Here is a 17,493-nt window from a genome sequence, read left to right on the forward strand (position 1 = left end):
AGCTAAGGTCACAGAAGACGTTTGAGTTTACAGCCCCCCCCCCGTGGTCATACATCTTTACATTATAGGTGAGAAAGTGAAGCAAAGGATTGTGGGTACAGGAGGTTGTTGCGTCCTTTTTTGTGGACTTTGAATCAACTGCTAAATCTAAAATAGACAGGAGCAGAAAGGTCCAAAATGACCTGAACTGTGTTCCTGAGTGCATCATGAAGTTTGCACAATGTTCAAATGAAAGTGATTCTTAGATTTCAGATTTATTGTTAAAATTAGCATTTTTTATTTTTATTTTTTTTACAAATATTCACCAAATCCAACACAAAATGCTACTTTCATGGTGACAGCAGTCTCTACGACGGTCGTGACCCGTCTACCGGTGGCGGTACAGAATGTCCCAGGAGGCTCTCCACTTCAGTCCTTGCAGCTGATTGGCTGTCAGCTCTGGGTTACCGTAGGTCAGAGGGCCAAAGGTTCGATACGACAAGAAGATGGACAACAGCACCGCCGAGGCGCAGAAACGCAGAGCGTGGCGATGTGTCGCACTGCTGCAGAGACACACACAGATTAATAACTGACCTATCAGAGGTTTTGTCCATCTCCAAAACCAATAGCATCATTTCTATGTTTCTGTTTTCAGACCTATGAAGGTTGAATCAATGATGTCACACAGAACATTTTGATTAATATACCTGCACCCCCCCTGTGTGTGTCCTTGTGTGTACCTGAGCAGGTGAGAGTGTGCGTGCTCGAGCAGGGCGGGGCTCAGCAGATGCAGGTAGCAGAGGGCAGGTAGGTAGTGATACAAGAAGAGGGTTTTCTCCATCAGGAAGAAGGGAACAAAGTTGACCAACCAACCTCCAACACACACACACCCCAGACACACAAACTGACACCACACACCTCAACAAACACACAAAGACACACAACTTCAAAATCAAATTAAAGGACTGATTAATACCTCTATGTGTGTGTGTGTGTGTGTGTGTGTGTGTGTGTGTGTGTGTGTGTGTGTGTGTGTGTGTGTGTGTGAATACCATCAGGGAGGTCTTTGAAGCCCCGCCTCCTCCTCATTAGGTAAAAAGCTGCCAGCAGCTGATAGGCTAGGAGGCTGAGATTGGCCACACCCCAGGACACAGGATTACCAATCAGATGGATCTGAGCCTGAGACACAGACGGCCAATCACAGCAAAGAACAGGAGTAAGTGTGTGCATGTGTGTGTATGTGTGTCTGTGAGTGTATTACATTAGTGGAGGAGTGAAGCCAGTAGGCAATGTTGGTTTCCATGGTGATCCACTCCAAAGGGGAGGAGCTGTACTTGTGCTCAGAGTCTTCCTGTTTCATCGTCAGCATCTTCAGCTGTCACAACAACACAACATGACATCATCATTACATCATCATCCTACTGTCAGGGTATGACATCATCATCAGGACATGACATCACTCTATGCCTCAGATGACTTTGGGGTGTTTATTTCCACGCATAATAAAGTAAATAATCGTGTTAAAGAAAATAATCATTTATAAATGAATGTCAATGTGATACAAATACTGGGACATGATTGGATGACAGAGTGATGACACATTTACCTGGAGTTCAAAAAATTTTGCCCAAAAGGAAATTTTTCTATCCACATCAATATGTGTTGGAGTGTGAAGCTCCACCTCCCTCTCCTTCTGTTCCTGACCTACACACAAAAATAAACAATAAAAACACTAAATAAAGTTAAAATTAGGTGAAGTACAATAAAACAAAATCAACAGATTAAAATCAATTTCTAAATGAATAAAAATTATAAATAAAATATTTAAATACAGAGTTTAGGATTAAATGTAACACATGCAATAATAAAATTATACAACCATAAAATAAAATAACCACAAAAACATGTAGACACAACGGCAAAACCAATCTGATTTTAGAAGATGTGCATGCAGTAAGGTCAAAGGTCGTACTGGTGCCGTAGCGGTGCTCCTCCACCGTCCACTCCACACTGCTGCTGTGAGACTTAAACATTTTGTCTGCGACCACCTCCAGCTGACGAAAACCCCAGTCTGGTAGCGACACGCCACTCAGCTACGCACACAGACACATACGGGTCATCAGAGCCTTATATGGACACTATCTCAGCCAATAGTAGCAGACCATTGAGGTCACTTCCTGTCAGTACCCGGAGGACAGCTGTCGTGTTGACATGAACCAATCTGACCTCAGATAGAATCGTCTTCCATGAGTCTGACTCCGCCTCCCTATTAGAAATGACCTGAAAAAACACACACACACACACACACACAAGCACACACACACACAAACACGCACACACACACACACACACACACACACACACCAGCTTCCATCAAGTCATGGTTTTTGAATGACATCCGCTCTGATCCGATCTTTAGCTCACCACTCTCCATAGGTTCTGTGCTGCCATGGAAACGTTGAAGTCGATATAACCCGACACTTCCTGGGCGTGAGGGCTCATGGGAGCTGCGACGTCATGACTAGAACGCACGAACGGTCACAGATTGAGAGAAGAAGAATCAGGTTCATGTTGCTCATTTCAGGTGTGATTTACTTAAGGAGGTCAGCTCCACGTGAGTTTTCAAACAAACCAGCAGCTGAGGATCATGGGTATTCTAGTGCTCGGAGATGATGTTGGTCTTTACCTGTTGAGGAAGCGTGAGGTCATCCCGTGAACCAGCTGGACCACATCTCCGTGACGGACCGGTCGAGGAGGACTGCTGACGACCAGCTCCTGTCTGACAGACAGACAGACAGACAGACAGGTGAGACAGACAAGCTGAATCTCCCAGCATGCCGCGGGTTGGACAGGTCAGCTACCTGCCGGGGTCTTTGACGATCCACCAGTTGTTGACGTCTTTGAAGGGATAACAGGTGACCTGCTGCTGGTGAGAGCTGCCACGCCCATTTTCATACCTGAGAACACAAACAGGAAACGAGACGTCGTTCAAACGTTTCCAGCTATCTGATTGGCTGCTATGCCTGCATTAGCGGGCTGCTGTCACCTGATTGGGTAGTTAGCTTTGTGCGAGTGAAGCCAGCAGGGGATTGGCTGAGAGGAGGAGCTTCTTAAAGTCACCTGACTTCCGTAAGCAACTTCCAAAGGTTGACCCCGAGTGATCCTGGAGAGACCGCCCTGAAGGCGATCAACAGGCTGATCAATCAAACGGTCAATCAGTCAGTCGTGTGTGTGTGGGTGTGTGTGTGTTACCTCCAGGCTGGCCTGGAAGGCGGAGCTCATCAACTGGTCATGCGGTCCACTGCGGTTGAGGAGGCTCAGGTGAACGTAGAACCAAAAGACGTAGAGAAGAACCGGAACCACCAGCACACACACACCTCTACACACACACTCCACACACACACTCAGCTGCAAAAACAAACATAGTCTTTTTATTTCACACGTGGACGAAGATGAAACGACGATAAACTCTCTGTGTGTGAGTGTAGGTCACTTCCTCCATCTGGTAACCCTAGCAACCTTCTGAGCATGCTCAGTTTGAACTCAACGCACGTGACTAATAGTTCGATCTCCAATCAGGTTCCAGGTGTGCAGAAAGGCCACGCCCAGCAGCAGCAGGTAGGAGAACAAACCAACGTACTTCACCCTGAGACACACACATACACAAACACAGACACACATACACACACACACAGTGAGTGCAGAGGACAAACGGTTTGACTCTCTATCACCGATCTCGGAACATTTTCTCACCCGACGGCAGCGGCGCACGATGCTCCAGAGAGGAGGAGCCAGAGGAACCTGGACCCGCTGGAGGGGAGACAGAGCAGGAGGTCAAACATCCAGATCCCAACACACTCGCACAAACAGGTGAGACAACACACTCCACTCTGATTGGTTTAACCAGAACACTTAAACCTGGTTAGAGAGAGCCTCACCTGTCTGGAGAATTGTGGAATCGCAGGTAAGAGAAGAACGCCAGCAGCACGAAGAAGATGAGAATGGACTCCAGTAACATGAAACGTGATTGGACGATCAGAGAATTCTCTGGAAATACAAATCCAGAATTTACAGCTAATATTAAAAAAGTACATTTTTGAATGTATTTACTTTTTGTTTTTATTTACTCTTTATCTTCTCATATGTTGTTTTACTTTAACATAGCATGTATTTTTTTTATATTAATTTGAAATATTGTAACATGAGTGGCTGGAGGTTGTTGTTTTTTTACAGGATTGTAGAATATATTTTATATTCTACAATGTGAATGACTTGTATGTGTAATTTCTGAACAAAACGTAGTAAACAAACACACACAAAAAAGGACCAGATTACAACTTCAAGAATCAGAGCTGTTAAGCATCACTCTTTGTTAGTAGAACATCCGTCATACTACTGAACGTAGCATCCGAGCAACTTTGTTGCAGAAACTGGAAAATGATGCGACATTATCAGAGATCAATAAGCGGTATTCGTCCAGAATCCTGAGCTGGTCGTCAGGATTCTTAATCAGAGCTGGTTTAAACAAGGTATGTAGGTTTTACACTAGTTCTGATCCAAACACACTGAAATACTCGAGAAATGAACATCCACCCCTTCCGCTCCAGGTTGTACTGACTGATGTAAACCGACGCTGACTCACCCAGCAGCAGCAGCAGCGATGCTCCAAGAGCCGACAGGTGAGAGAACTTCAGCTCCAGAGTCAAAAGGTAAACCAGAGGAACGCAGAGAGCGCCGCTCAGAGCCGGCAGGAAGCGCAGACTCCACACATTCACCGAGCTCGGATACTCTGTGGAACAAATCAAACGCACTCACAATGCAGGGGTATGAATTCATTCGTTGTGAAACAGCCAATCAGATTAAATCGCTCACATGAGTTAAGGTAACAAGTCTTTAACCTCTAGGGTATTTTAACTTATTAACTAACTAACCAACTAGCTCCTACCTGCTCCAATTCGGTTCCACACAAAGTTCCCATCAAATCCTCCCATGTAGGCTGTAACACACACATAGTCACGCATCATCACGTTGACACACATCACATGTGGACATGTGGTTGTTATGGTAACTCACCTCCTAATGCCAAGATCATGTGACCCAGCGGCGGTCCACTGTCATCAATGAAGAACACTCTCTTCATGTAGAGAGACACAAACTGACCATAGTACACCTCATCGAACCTGAGAAACAACAGTAACACTCAGACGTCTGACAGCCATAAATATACTAATATACTGGATCAAACATCCAGAAACTACTGGGAGGCGCTGGACATCGAGTCAAACACACTCACACCACAGCGTTGGGGTAGCCGAGGTTGCTCAGTCTGGTCCAAAGGGACAGGAGGGTGACCAGCACCAGGAACAGGTCGACCCGAAACGTCACCACTGGGGGGAGCTGCAGCATCACGGACTCCTCCTGGAACACCACAGGTCAGTCGGAGCAGGGGTGTCCGGGTCACACAGAAAGAATCCAGAACTTCCATTATTTGTTTTATCTCTGATCTGATTCTGTGCGATGTTTTGTTTTAAATGAGTGGATTCTCTCCTCCACATCTGTCTATGTGGAGGAGAGACATAGACAGATGTCTCTCCTCCACGCTTGTGGAGATGCTTCCTTGATCACATGACTACCTTGTTTAAGGGGCCGCTCCGGCCTCTAACACATTACCTCTAGACTTATTATATTTAGAAAAAAAAACCACTTTTCATGCTGGTCGTATCATTTTATTTGTTGTATTTATCTGCCACACCTTAAAGGTCGGTCAGTTACAATATTACCGGACGTTAAAAGACTCAGGTGGGCTTGTTTTGATGAGACACACCCATCAGTGAACGACGTCACGTCATATCCACAGAGCTAACTTCTTTAAACCCAACATGAACCATCATGGCACAGCTCCAAACGTAAACATTTAGGAAGGGTATCGTTGATGCAGATTGTAGACATGCTGGTGGTCCGATACAGGACGGGTAGATCCAGCTGCAGAGTCTGCAGATGCACGTCTGGACTGGGTGCTGACGTTTCATGATTCTTGGGCATAATGGAAATAACACGGAGCCCAACCAGACCTTAAAGTCCACCACGTGAGGTCATGAATCAGAGCGGTCATGACCTTCCATTGACGTGAAAATCCCAAAGTGGGATATGAAGGAGGTGCTTGAAGAAGATAATCCATCCATCTTCTAAACCCGCCTATCTGGGGATCGTGAGACAGGGGACACTCCGGGCGCGACGCCACACATATAAAGACAACACATTTACATTTACACACACACACACACACACACACACACACACTCACACCTATACAGTCAAGGAACCTGAAGTTAACCTGTTTTAGGAGGTGGGAGGAAGCCGGAGAACCCGGAGAAAACCCACGCAGACACAGGGAGAACATGCAAACGCCACACAGAGCGGGACTCGAACCCGGAACCACCTTGTTGTAAGAAAATTGTATGCACCCATAGAAAGGTGATAGGAGAAGACGTCCTGCTTATTACGTATCAATAAACTCATGAATATTCTGGGACTGGAGTCCACCAGGAATGGGTGAAGATCCCTCTGGAACATCAGGTTTGCAGGAGGTCCCAGCAGCTGAAGGGTCTCCAAAAAGTACCAGAGAGTCAGTAATAGTAGACATTTGGGTTGGATTTGGGGAAAACTGTTTAGATCAATACAACATGTTCTGATCTGGTTATTAACAGCTAATGAAGTGTTGACTTTACTATAAACCTATAAATCCTTTTGGTTTTAACTTGTAAGTGAAGATTCACTTAAAAGTTTACCGGTTTATCGATTAAACGATCGATTGTCAATGATTTGATGGTCGTGAACATCTCATCACTGCTAACGGAGGCTGGCGACCCCACCAACCGGGGCTAGCTGTTAGCCACTAGCATCAGGCACGCTGTTAGCTAACACATGTCGCGACCACAGGCTCGTGACGTTCCTGCACCTCTAGACTGGAGCTCACCTGATGACGTCACGCCGTTAACATGAAACCGGCGGTCATGTCGGTTCCTCCGTTCGCATGTGCACGTTTATCCCGTGGGTTCTGGGTGAACTGCTCGATATTTACGGTGTTGATTAATGATGTCTGAACACTGAATCGCTGATGACGGTGTTTGATTAGTGATGTCTGATCACTGAGTCTATTTTTCCTAACAGGAACAACTGTTAGAGGATGGTCTCCATAATAATAATAATAATAATAATAATAATAATAATTTCTGTTAATATTGAAAACGGATCAGTTCTGTGCAAATCACACAAAACATAAAATTGCATCATATTGCACCAGAATAGTGTCGATTAGCTGTATCTTTCAAGACAAAAAGCAGCAGGTTCAATTGCCCAAGAAACACCATATGATGACAACCACGGGTCGTCTGTGGTACCCCAACGACCCTCCAGAGTTATTTGATAGGCTGCTAGACTAAGCTAGGCCCGGCAGAGAGATGATTTCTCCTTTTTCCGATCCAGCTTTTTCTGAAGCAGAGTCTGGCAGAGAGAGGATTTCTCCTCCAATTTCTGCTTTTTCTGCTGCAGAATCTGATAGACAGATGAATTCTCTTTTTTCCAATCCTGCTCTTTCTGCAGCAGAGTCTTCTTCTTTTTCTTGAGCTCCTCACAGAGAGATGATTTCTCCTTTTTCCAATCCTGTGCTTTATGCAGCAGAGTCTTCTTCTTCTTGTTCAGCTCCTGGCAGAGAGATGATTTTTCCTTTTTCCACTCCCGCTCTTTCTGCAGCAAAGTCTTTTTTGTATTGTTGATTTCCTGGCAGAGAGAGGATTTCTCCTCACTCCACTCCTGCTCCTTACTCAACAAATCTTGAAGTGCATCCTTCTCTGAAGGCATAAGCTCCTTCTGCCACCGCACCAAGTTGGTCTGAAAGAGGGCAGAGGCCCCTGTCAGATCATTGCTGAAAGTGTCTGTGTCTTTCTCCATCTCCTTAAGCATATCCTCATCAAGAGTATATTCCTGCTTTGGCAGCTTGTCCAGCTGAGCCTCTTCAGAAGCATTGGGCTGCAAACACCTCTCTCGAACTCCATTCAGGGTCTTTGTGTCCTCATCATCACCTTTGAATAGAGAATTGCAGGAAAACTTTATTTCCATGGTAGTTTGGATGGAACAAACCAAACGTGGTCCTTTTATGAATTCCTGACATACTTGGAAAGACTTGACTTCAAAACCTGTGATGTTTGATCTCTTTTGTCTTTGATTTTTTTGCCGAGGAAATTCTTCTGGCTAATGCTAATCTGGAATGTTCTCAAATGTTCAAGAAAACATTTCACGATATAAAATGTTTTGATGATGCTAGCTTATATTACATAATCCTGGCCTTCAGCCGCTGTGTGGAACCTCATGGTTATGTTTCATCAGGATATCTCCTTTAATTCCCATATAATACCTTACCTCCACTGATCTTTGCTCCTACATAACACGCAATTAGCCATATTTAGACCAGTATGCAAACAACTTAGAACAAGTCTTTATTTCTGTTCCACATTGGAACCAGACCAACACAACTGTACTGTAGTCCAGCTGAGGACCAGTTTAGTTTAGCTTAAACACCAGATTAATCCACCATATCATTCTACTGTAGCTTTAAACTAGCCCAGGATGGCTTTGTGATCCAGGGTAGAATTCTGAGTCCTGCTTTTAGTCGTTTTAGCATCACTGAATGACTCGTGACACGTTTCGTGGGCGGAGTCTGAGAGACAGTTCCCACAATGCCTCTTCAGCCAGGTGATCGCTGAAGTCATTAAAGAAAGAGATGATGTCATCGTCTGGCTGAATGGAGTAACAACTGCAAGGAGAGAGACCCAGGTACGATTTAAGACATTGAAAAACTAGTAGTATTATAGTCATTATTATAGTATATAATCATTACATTATTATAGTAATGTCACAGGTAACCAACATTTGCTGGTAGCTCCTCAGTGTGTCGAGAATGTTGAACTGCTGCCAGCACTTTGTGAAGTTGACCTTTGAACCCTGTGGTGTCATTAATGTGTCAGGATTCCCTATATGAACAAAGGTCAAGTCCTGAAGGATCATTCCCCTGGCGAGACAGATGAGACACCGAGACTGTTAGTATTAACATATGGCTAGGGTACATAATTATGTATATTAATCATTAACATACAGGTAGGACATATAAATGGGCACATAAAGTATGAACATACAGATAGAGTATTTAAGTGGGTGTATAAGGTATGAACATACAGATATTTATGATATATAACTGAGTATGTAATGTATGAGCATACAGGTAGGGTATACACGGAGGTTTCACTTCAGCCAGAGCTGCTCTGTAAGCTCTGAATGACGATGAGCTGTCAATCAAAGAGCTGTACTCTTCCAACACCTAGAAACAGATCAACATTGAAACACAACTCATTTGCATGTAAATTAAACTGATTAAACACTACAGGAGAATGGTATCAGCTGCTGAAATGCAGACACATCTACATTTTGCTACTTAAAACTGATGACTAGAGACTTGCAGACCTCAGCCGTGTTTCTCTGCCAGTCTAGGCGTCGCAAGGGGGCGGAGTCCAGTGCTGACAGGATGGACAGGTAAGAGTTAAAGTTGTTCAGCTTCCGCAGGTGCTGCAGGGACACACACAGATGCTGACAGGTGCCATAATACACACCAACAAATTAGCTTTTGTGTGTTTGTGAGCTATGTTAACATCCTGCACCCGGTTCACAGCAGTCCACCATCCTTGTCTGCTGATAGGAAGCAATAACCGGACTTTAAACCGGAGCAGTGATTTTTGGCCAGTAGGGGGCGTACAAAATTAATGCAGTTTTCATGTAAATGAAGCAGCCCCCATCACCGTCAGTTTACCTTCATGATTTTTAGGAACTTGAGCAAAAGTTTCTCTCTATCCTGAGGCTTGTCCTGAAGGATGATGACAGACCGGACCCTGGAATCACACATTATCAAAGGTCAGCTGCTTTTTGACCTTTGAAGACTATAGATTTTTCACCAGTCTGTGGTCATTGTATACTTCTCTTCTTATCTATAACCTGCTTTCATAGTTCTTTCCATTTATAATATGAAGTTGTCGTCAATAATTGGTTTGTTGTTTGGGGGTAGATGTGTTTTGAATTCTCACAACATTATTTCTGTCACTTCTGACTGGTCAATTTAAAGCTCTGCATTTATATTTACTGGTAAACGGCAGAAACAGTGTTTACCAGAAGGAGACGTTGTTGAAGTGCTGGGTGAATTGCGTCAAGTTCAGACTCTGCTCCTCATTCTGTTCTTTAGACCACAACAAGACCTCTGGAGGCTGGACAGGTGAGAGAGACAGGTGAGTGATGGATGGGAAAACAGGAACCACTGGAGGTTAATGTTTGTACCTTGATCTTGTAGAAGAGCTCAGCGTCCAGCAGCGTCAATTGTTCAGCTAAATCCTGACTATGGAAGTCCAGAAGTGTTCCTGGTCTGAAAGAGGGCACACGGGGAGAAATCTTGATGTCTGAATAGATAAAAAAAGTCAATCATCTGATAAGTAACAGATTACCTGGCAGCCACGCTTCTGGCTGCGAGTGGGCGGGGTGACTGAGGGGAGCCAATCAGCTGCCACCTCTGCTCCATCTTGGACAGGATGTTGGAGCGAAGCAGGTGGGCCAGTCTCAGCTCTCCACCAACCAGGAGGCTGAACACCAGGTCCATTAGCATTGCCAATAAGTCAGAGTCCAGCTCATTTGCACTGCACACACAAACAAACCAATTCTATTGGCCAAAAGTATGTGATGAACTGAACATGTACTCCTTACAGAGGTTGTGAACAGTGCAGTTCAAAATAAAGTATCACATAACACTTTCCCACTTCTCCATTTTGACTGCTGACAAAGATGGATTTAACTTTTTAACATTAAGTTAAGATTTCCATGAACTGAGTTTCAAAAATAACGTTTCTAATTGGTTCAGGGGTGTATCTCACCGCAACTCTTCAACCACAGTAACCAGGAGGTGGAAAGTCTTGTTGGCAGTTGTCTGGTCTGCTGATTTACATTCTTTACAAAGGTGTCTGTATGTGTTGATGGTTAAAGATTCAACTGAAACTCCCAACAGGTTGTAGTTCTTTACAATAATGACATATCTTAAGATTTTAATTTTAAAAAGCTGGTCCAACATGTTGGTAGAATAAGTAAGCTGGAAGAAGAGCTGAAACATAAAGCATAACATCATGTGTGTATGAAGGAACTTTCAGAACTTTTTTGGATATGTAAGATTCTGTTCACCTCTTCCTGCATTTTAATTTCAATCTTAATCTTCACTGTAGAACATCGGATGTACACGGTCTAGACATTACGCACAGACAGAATTTGCAGCTCTGATGACGGAGAGGATATCTGTGCTGGAGTTTACAGATGACATCATTGGGGCTAATGAAGCCCCGGTAGGTGGCGACAAAAGCTTCGCGGTACAAATCTGAATGTACAAACAAATGTACAATTGTTGACAACAGTACGTAAACTGGTGAAAACAGGACAGTAAGGGTAAATCAAATTTCAGGTAAAACCAAAGTCTATGATATAACTAAAAATAACAGAAATGTATAAATTTAATGTATAAATTTTAATTAAAATGAGGACTAACCATTGTTGCTGTCAGTCTCTGTAGCATAGACCAATAGGATATTAGGAGAGGCTGCTTTGACATCTAGTCCCTCCTCCTTCTAAGACAGGTAGAGGAGAGTTAGGACTGAGGAATAAGACTGAATGGACTGTCTGTCTGTCAAGACTCACATCAGCCTTCATCATGATTCTATGGAGAATTTCTTGTTTGTCAGTCAGTAACACCTCCTCCTGGTCCTCCTGGACCTCCTGGTCCTCCTGGTCCTCCTGGTCCTCATGCTCTCTGTTCTTCTGATCATGATCTGTTTCTTGCTGGAGTCTCTTCAAACTGTCAAACAGAGATCACCAATATTAGCACTACTACAACTTGTACTAAGGTAAACCAGTATCATGGTCTTGGAGAAACATCGGTTAGTCTAACGGTGTAAATGGTTGAAATGACTGAACTACTGCCTACGATGTCGTCAATATGACTTGTGTTTGTTACCCGTCTCTGGTTGGCCTTTCTTCAGATTGATTGTTGGTTTCAACTGAATCCTAAAAATGAAGATCAATAAAACTATAAACTTAAGGTCACAATGTGATCAGAAAATCGGGATACTTCCATTCTCTACTTATTGGGTACAGAACAACACTCCCATACCTCAGGCGACATCATCTATCTGTGAACCTTTACCTGTTGCCTCTTCTTTGGTGGTAGACTTGGGACAGGAAGCAATTCAGTTCTGGGGGCTGAGTCCTGTGCCCATGAACCCAGGTGTGTTTTTAAGTCTGTGTCTGTGAGGTGGTCATTGGTCTCGACCCTCCGCTGCCTGGAAGTCAAAGGTCGCTGGTAGAACATGGCTGCTGTCTCAGCACTGTAGGATGAGCAGACCTGAAGGTACTGATGGACTGATGGGAGACAGACACACGAAATTTCACCCACTTGTGCTAAACTGACTTGTTGTGAACTGTTAGATTACCTTAACCCAAAGATAAGGACTGGTGTAAACTGGTAATTTAGGAGGGCAGTTAGCAAACCAGGATTACCAATAATGTTGAATGACAACCTGGTCTAGTTTTACTCACTGTGTCGTTTCTTCTCAGGTAGGGGAGGGGGCGTTTTACTTGGGGACAGAGGTGAGGATTGTAACTCATCTGTGATGTCATAGTGGGCGGGGCTGTCTTCACGTTGGGCAGAATCAAATCCAAAAACAAAGGAGGACTCGGGGTTTGTTTGTCCTGTGGTAGGGAAGCAGATTCAGACACAGACATGAACAGAGACAGACTAGCGTGGAAGCTAATTGACAGATGGAGGGACAGACAGACAGGATGAGAGACAGACAGGTATCTCACCTTCAGAACTGCAGCGTCTTTTCTCTGGCAGAGCGGGAGTGACCGATGATGTGTGAGGAAGAGGAGGAAGGGCGTCAGATGAGAAGAGGTCAGTGAGGAGGAAGTCATAGTCTGGATCTGAGACAGCACAGATTGATTGAAATTAGATAACTGATTGGATAATCAATCTGAAAAGTCTATACAGATTCACTTTCTGTATTTACCACACTTGTAGAGAGCAGACTTTTTGTTTGACAAAAACAATCAGATAATATAAACTTAACATCAACTAAAATGAATTTGACCAGCAGGGGGCAGCAGTGAGCGTGACGTAGACAGGAAGCAACGTTTAATTCTGTTTCCTTCTTCTGTTCACTGACAGGAAGTGATGTCGTTCACACTGAGTCGCTAACTTGTAGGTGTGCGTGCGTGCGTGTGTGTGTGTGTGTGTTACCACAGTGTGTGTTGTCAGCACAAACAGAAGAGGAAGAGCTACGCCTCAAACAGTCCTCCTGGAATACACAAACACACACAATAAATGGTTTTGCATTTCATACTTCCATTTTTCTGATGATGCTTGTGTACACAGCTTCAGTTTTACTTCTGAAAGTGTTTCATGGAGTGTTTTAAACTCAGTGTGAACACATGAAACTGGTTTGAATCAGCTAATCTGATGTGACATCAGTTTGACAATAAACTATAGATATTGATGATCATACCTGTTGTATGTGTCTTTCTACTTCACACTCCCGTATCATTGGGGCCACAATAGCAACCGTACAGGGGGCGGGGCTTAATGATGATTTTCGTGTTTTTGGTGGCAGTGCTGGAGGACTGAAAATGACAACCATTTAAGGAAGAATTTAACAAGCCAACATAGAGAAGATGAAAAACTTTAATGTTTTCCTAGTCATTCCTTTAGATTATCATTAGATTTAATGTCTAAAGCATATGAAAACTCCAGGAGACGACGAAGAAGGATAATAATCTGTCATTTTGATTTAACTTCTGACATATAATCGAGGTTTAAATAATTATTTAAATTAGCTTAATTTTTAAATTAGCTCCATTCATTCCCATCCATCAAGAAGTCCTCGGAACGCGCCCTCTAGAGGAATTGCATCCAATTTGAGTACAATAGAATTAATATGTCTGTATTTAGACGAGCTGTGGTGAAGCTGTCTTCTTTATCTTGTTCAGTTACCAAGAGGAAGACAGGAAGTAAAGAGATGTGGGTGTGTGTGTGTGTGTGTGTGTGTGTGTGTGTGTGTGTGTCTATTTCTGCTCTTCAAACCAGACAGAAACCATCTGTCCGCTTTCTAACAGCTGACGTATTTCACAAAGAACGGAACACAATGTGATCATTTCCTTCCTAATATTTAGCTGAACATAAAAGGACGTTTTCTAAAGTCGTTCCACAACAGCTTTCTATAAAAATAGAAGTTTATTTTAAATTGTATGCAGCGACGGTGCTCTAAAGGGTGAAAGTGGAACGACAATAAATGCTAAAAACATTCTGCCTCCTTACAACAATGTGGTTTCAGACTCAAAGAGTCCAAGTGTTAGACTGGCCCATCTGTAGTTCAAACCTGCCCCAACAGTGGTAGTATGGTGCATCATAAAGGAACTGTTGATCAAGTTGTGAAATATTATTAAAAACACTGCTTGCTTTTTCGAAGGCAGCCCACTCTTACTGATCAATCATTGATTGCTGTATATGAAAATAATATTTTTCATGATACTAGAATCAGATAAAATATCTAGTAAAAAATAATTAAAGCTAATCATTATATCTGTCAATTTCTGGTGTGACATTTATATCAGTTTAGTTTGGTTATGAGGTGTGTGTTTGGTTTGTTCACCCACCTCTGTGCGAGCGACGCCTGGGGGAGTGGCTTCAGGGATGGAATTGGGGGTTTAGGAGGAGCTAAGTCTGTCTTTTCGTCCTCCTCTGCAGGACTTCCTGGATTTGAGGTACTTTGTGATGTCAGCTGTTGATCGAACTGACCTGGCCGCCCCGCATCCGGTTCTAATTGGACAGGAGACACGGGAGTACGCCCATCTTGTCTTTCTGCAACCAATCGAACCAGTTCCTGACAGACAGAGGTGATCAATCATTTCAGGAGATGGTAACGTTCACTGCCTATCATCCAATCAGCATCAACTGTGTGTATCTGGACCTGAAAACACAGTTCCAGACAGCCTGGACCACAACCTGAGAACCTTGAGGTGGTCCTGGTCCAGAACCTGTTGGTGGTGTCTGGTCTCAAACCTGTAGGTGAGTTTGTTCTCACCTTGACTCCATCCAACACAGCTCTGATCACCGTGGTAACACTATCTTTGCTCTCCTGGGTGATGCCTTTCATCATCACCTGATCCGCCCAGCGAATCAGCTGAGCCATAGACTGGTAGAGACAGGTGAGACAGGAGGACACGGTCTTACTGCAGACAGGAGGACAGACAGGTGAGGACACAGATCACTCACAGACGTTCAGGGTCCATCCTCACTAGGAACCCACCCACCTGTTGTGCAGGTGTGGCTCCAGGTGGACCAGAGCCTGGACCGCTTCCAGAACGCCACTGGATGCCCCGCCCAGCAGATTGCCCACAACAGGCTGGCTCAGGATCAGTTTGTCTACGCCAAGTCGGTCCACCAGAGCTTTGAAATACTGCAGAGAGCTGATGACCGCCCGCTGCTGGTCCGCTAACACACTAACCGACTGAAACACACAGAGTAAGTGTTACATGTATGTTATGTACTAGCTAAAGCTAAATAACATGTTTTACCAGTCACATGTATGTTAAAAATATGACATACTTCACAATCTGATGGTGCATTTGAGTTTTCCTGCTGCTTTGGATCAGGTGGTGTGACTGTCGGGGTGTGTTTGATTCGTTCAGAATATCTGATTCGCTGCTGCTGGAGCTTGTCCTTCAGTTTCATGGTCAGAGACGCAAACTGGGAAGCTGCAGAGGAAGATCATCATCATCATCATCATCATCACCATCATCATCATCATCATCATCATCATCATCATCATCATCATCATCATCATCAATATAAAAAAGAAAGCAACTCAGTTCATTATAAGTTAAATTCAAAGAAACTCTGAAGTAAACAGGAAGTAAAACTGGAAAGTTTTTATCCCATTGTGGCTGAGAGATAGCATTTGAGACAGACAGAAGAAGAGAAGAGCTCACCTGTCTTACTCTCAGCTCGAGACGACATGTCTGCAGTTAGACAGGTAGTCAGTCAGACAGTCAGACAGACTCTTTAGACATGACAGCTTTCTTTCGTCTGGCTTCATTTGGGTGCTTTGTCTCTGCTTCTCTGTTTTCTTCCTTCTCTTCTTCCTCTTTCTGTTGCTGCTGAGTTCTGTCAGAAAGTCTGTCTGTCCTGACAATGACGATGATGATGATGATGATGATGATGTTAGAAACAGAACATCTGGCTGTCATCCTGCAGCACCACCTGCTGGCAGGAAGCTAGAACAACTCTCCTCCTTACCTCCAGATTGTTTTAATTTAATTTCTACATTTAATTAATTATATTAAGCATATTGACAGGTTAAGAGTTTCAGATTTATATCAATGTTTTTTATTTCTTCTTTAAGGAAAACTCATCTGTGATAAATCACATAATTGAAGAGTGAATGGGATTTGAAATGATTCCAGTTTGCATCAGATCAGAATTGAGGGGAAATAAAACTTATCATATTTTCTTCTGTTTTGTTTCTTAAATTACTCAAACTATTCTACTTAACATTTAAGTTACTAAAGTTTCTGAAGTATTATTATTATTATGACACAATATTCTGATGAGTTTAGTTTCTATTGAATAAAAGAGACTGGGTGTGTTATCATTATTCAGATAAACTTTATTCATGTTGACACATCATTGTGGCCATGATCACATGACACTAAGATACACTACATCACTGCACACACATGCACACACTGAAGCACACACTGGCACACACTGCAGCGTAGGCCCACCAATAAACATGTACGTTTAAATACTGTGTGTAAACATTAATACAGAGTAAACTATCCATCATCCCAGGTGTGTGTGAGGCTGAGCTGCGTTCAACGCTGATTATTAAACATCATAACAGCTAAAAGTGTCTTCCATGCTGACGCTAATCTTTGCTAACACCTGGGAACACAGTGACGCACACGTGGCATTGAACGCAGCACAGAGCTCCACCTGAAACAAGCACAGTCAGAATGAACAGATCAGCAGGTGGGACGAGTTCAGGTAACGTCTGGAGAAAAACACCCACGGCTCATCGTCTGGATTCAGGAGAGAAATCACATCACACCGCGAGAAAGTTCAGAGGAATCAAACAGTCAAGTGCTTTTACTTCATCTGATGAGTTTTCTGGAAAGGTTTTGTGATTTGAGACAAACCTCTTCGACTCTTAAAAAAAAACAAAAAACCACAAATGCTGTGACTGAATGAGTGGAGATGGAGGTGAACGTGTCACAAACACTGCTAAAATAAAATAAATTAAAGCAAACGCTTACAGTACTTACTAGCCTGTTGAAAACAAATACTGTAATACAACACCAGCTGACTGAAACATCTCATGCTAACAT

General features: G+C 43.4%; 2 protein-coding genes across 6 annotated transcripts; both read right to left on the minus strand.

Annotated features, from left to right (window-relative positions):
• Nucleotides 1-252: 252 nt before the first annotated feature.
• Nucleotides 253-8,308, minus strand: pomt1 (protein-O-mannosyltransferase 1). Of its 2 annotated transcripts, none has more exons than XM_068310263.1 (20): nt 6,956-8,308; nt 5,273-5,397; nt 5,053-5,159; nt 4,925-4,975; nt 4,622-4,768; nt 3,918-4,026; nt 3,733-3,789; nt 3,532-3,625; nt 3,232-3,387; nt 3,026-3,156; nt 2,841-2,936; nt 2,666-2,758; nt 2,404-2,500; nt 2,167-2,259; nt 1,952-2,072; nt 1,586-1,683; nt 1,241-1,354; nt 1,032-1,158; nt 720-897; nt 253-539 (listed from the first exon to the last, which is right to left on the minus strand). In XM_068310263.1, exons 2-20 carry the CDS (start codon nt 5,383-5,385, stop codon nt 368-370), a joined length of 2,154 nt encoding a protein of 717 aa, XP_068166364.1. In that variant the 5' UTR covers nt 5,386-5,397; nt 6,956-8,308; the 3' UTR covers nt 253-367. The 2 variants fall into 2 exon arrangements, with proteins under 2 accessions (XP_068166364.1, XP_068166363.1); XM_068310262.1 differs by having other exon boundaries at nt 253-542.
• A 143-nt stretch (nt 8,309-8,451) lies between these two features.
• On the minus strand, nt 8,452-16,462 carry rapgef1a (Rap guanine nucleotide exchange factor (GEF) 1a). 4 transcript variants are annotated; one of them, XM_068310260.1, is made up of 23 exons: nt 16,096-16,461; nt 15,713-15,861; nt 15,418-15,614; nt 15,189-15,336; nt 14,761-14,987; nt 13,614-13,728; nt 13,349-13,406; nt 12,916-13,032; nt 12,649-12,801; nt 12,257-12,471; nt 12,068-12,117; nt 11,752-11,908; nt 11,603-11,678; nt 11,353-11,434; nt 10,944-11,033; nt 10,521-10,709; nt 10,357-10,441; nt 10,192-10,286; nt 9,839-9,917; nt 9,496-9,597; nt 9,255-9,352; nt 8,876-9,046; nt 8,452-8,791 (listed from the first exon to the last, which is right to left on the minus strand). In XM_068310260.1, exons 1-23 carry the CDS (start codon nt 16,121-16,123, stop codon nt 8,659-8,661), a joined length of 2,814 nt encoding a protein of 937 aa, XP_068166361.1. In that variant the 5' UTR covers nt 16,124-16,461; the 3' UTR covers nt 8,452-8,658. The 4 variants fall into 4 exon arrangements, 3 of the variants coding, with proteins under 3 accessions (XP_068166361.1, XP_068166360.1, XP_068166362.1); XM_068310259.1 differs by having other exon boundaries at nt 11,603-11,681; nt 16,096-16,456; XM_068310261.1 differs by having other exon boundaries at nt 8,906-9,046; nt 11,603-11,681; nt 16,096-16,443.
• Nucleotides 16,463-17,493: the final 1,031 nt, after the last annotated feature.

Source organism: Antennarius striatus, chromosome 3 (assembly GCF_040054535.1).
Source record: "Antennarius striatus isolate MH-2024 chromosome 3, ASM4005453v1, whole genome shotgun sequence".
Classification (NCBI taxonomy): Eukaryota; Metazoa; Chordata; class Actinopteri; order Lophiiformes; family Antennariidae; genus Antennarius; species Antennarius striatus.

Coding starts and splice junctions, on each gene's coding strand:
- rapgef1a (XM_068310259.1), bottom strand. CDS start 16,123: ATGTCGTCTCGAGCTGAGAGTAAGACAG. Junction 12,802..12,915: donor AAGACGCTGCAGTTCTGAAG/GTGAGATACCTG, acceptor TCCCTACCACAG/GACAAACAAACCCCGAGTCC. Junction 9,047..9,254: donor CCTCCGTGTATACCCTACCT/GTATGCTCATAC, acceptor CTGTCTCGCCAG/GGGAATGATCCTTCAGGACT.
- pomt1 (XM_068310262.1), bottom strand. CDS start 5,385: ATGCTGCAGCTCCCCCCAGTGGTGACGTTTCGGGTCGACCTGTTCCTG. Junction 3,157..3,231: donor CCTTCCAGGCCAGCCTGGAG/GTAACACACACA, acceptor GATCGCCTTCAG/GGCGGTCTCTCCAGGATCAC. Junction 2,759..2,840: donor ATCGTCAAAGACCCCGGCAG/GTAGCTGACCTG, acceptor TCTGTCTGTCAG/ACAGGAGCTGGTCGTCAGCA.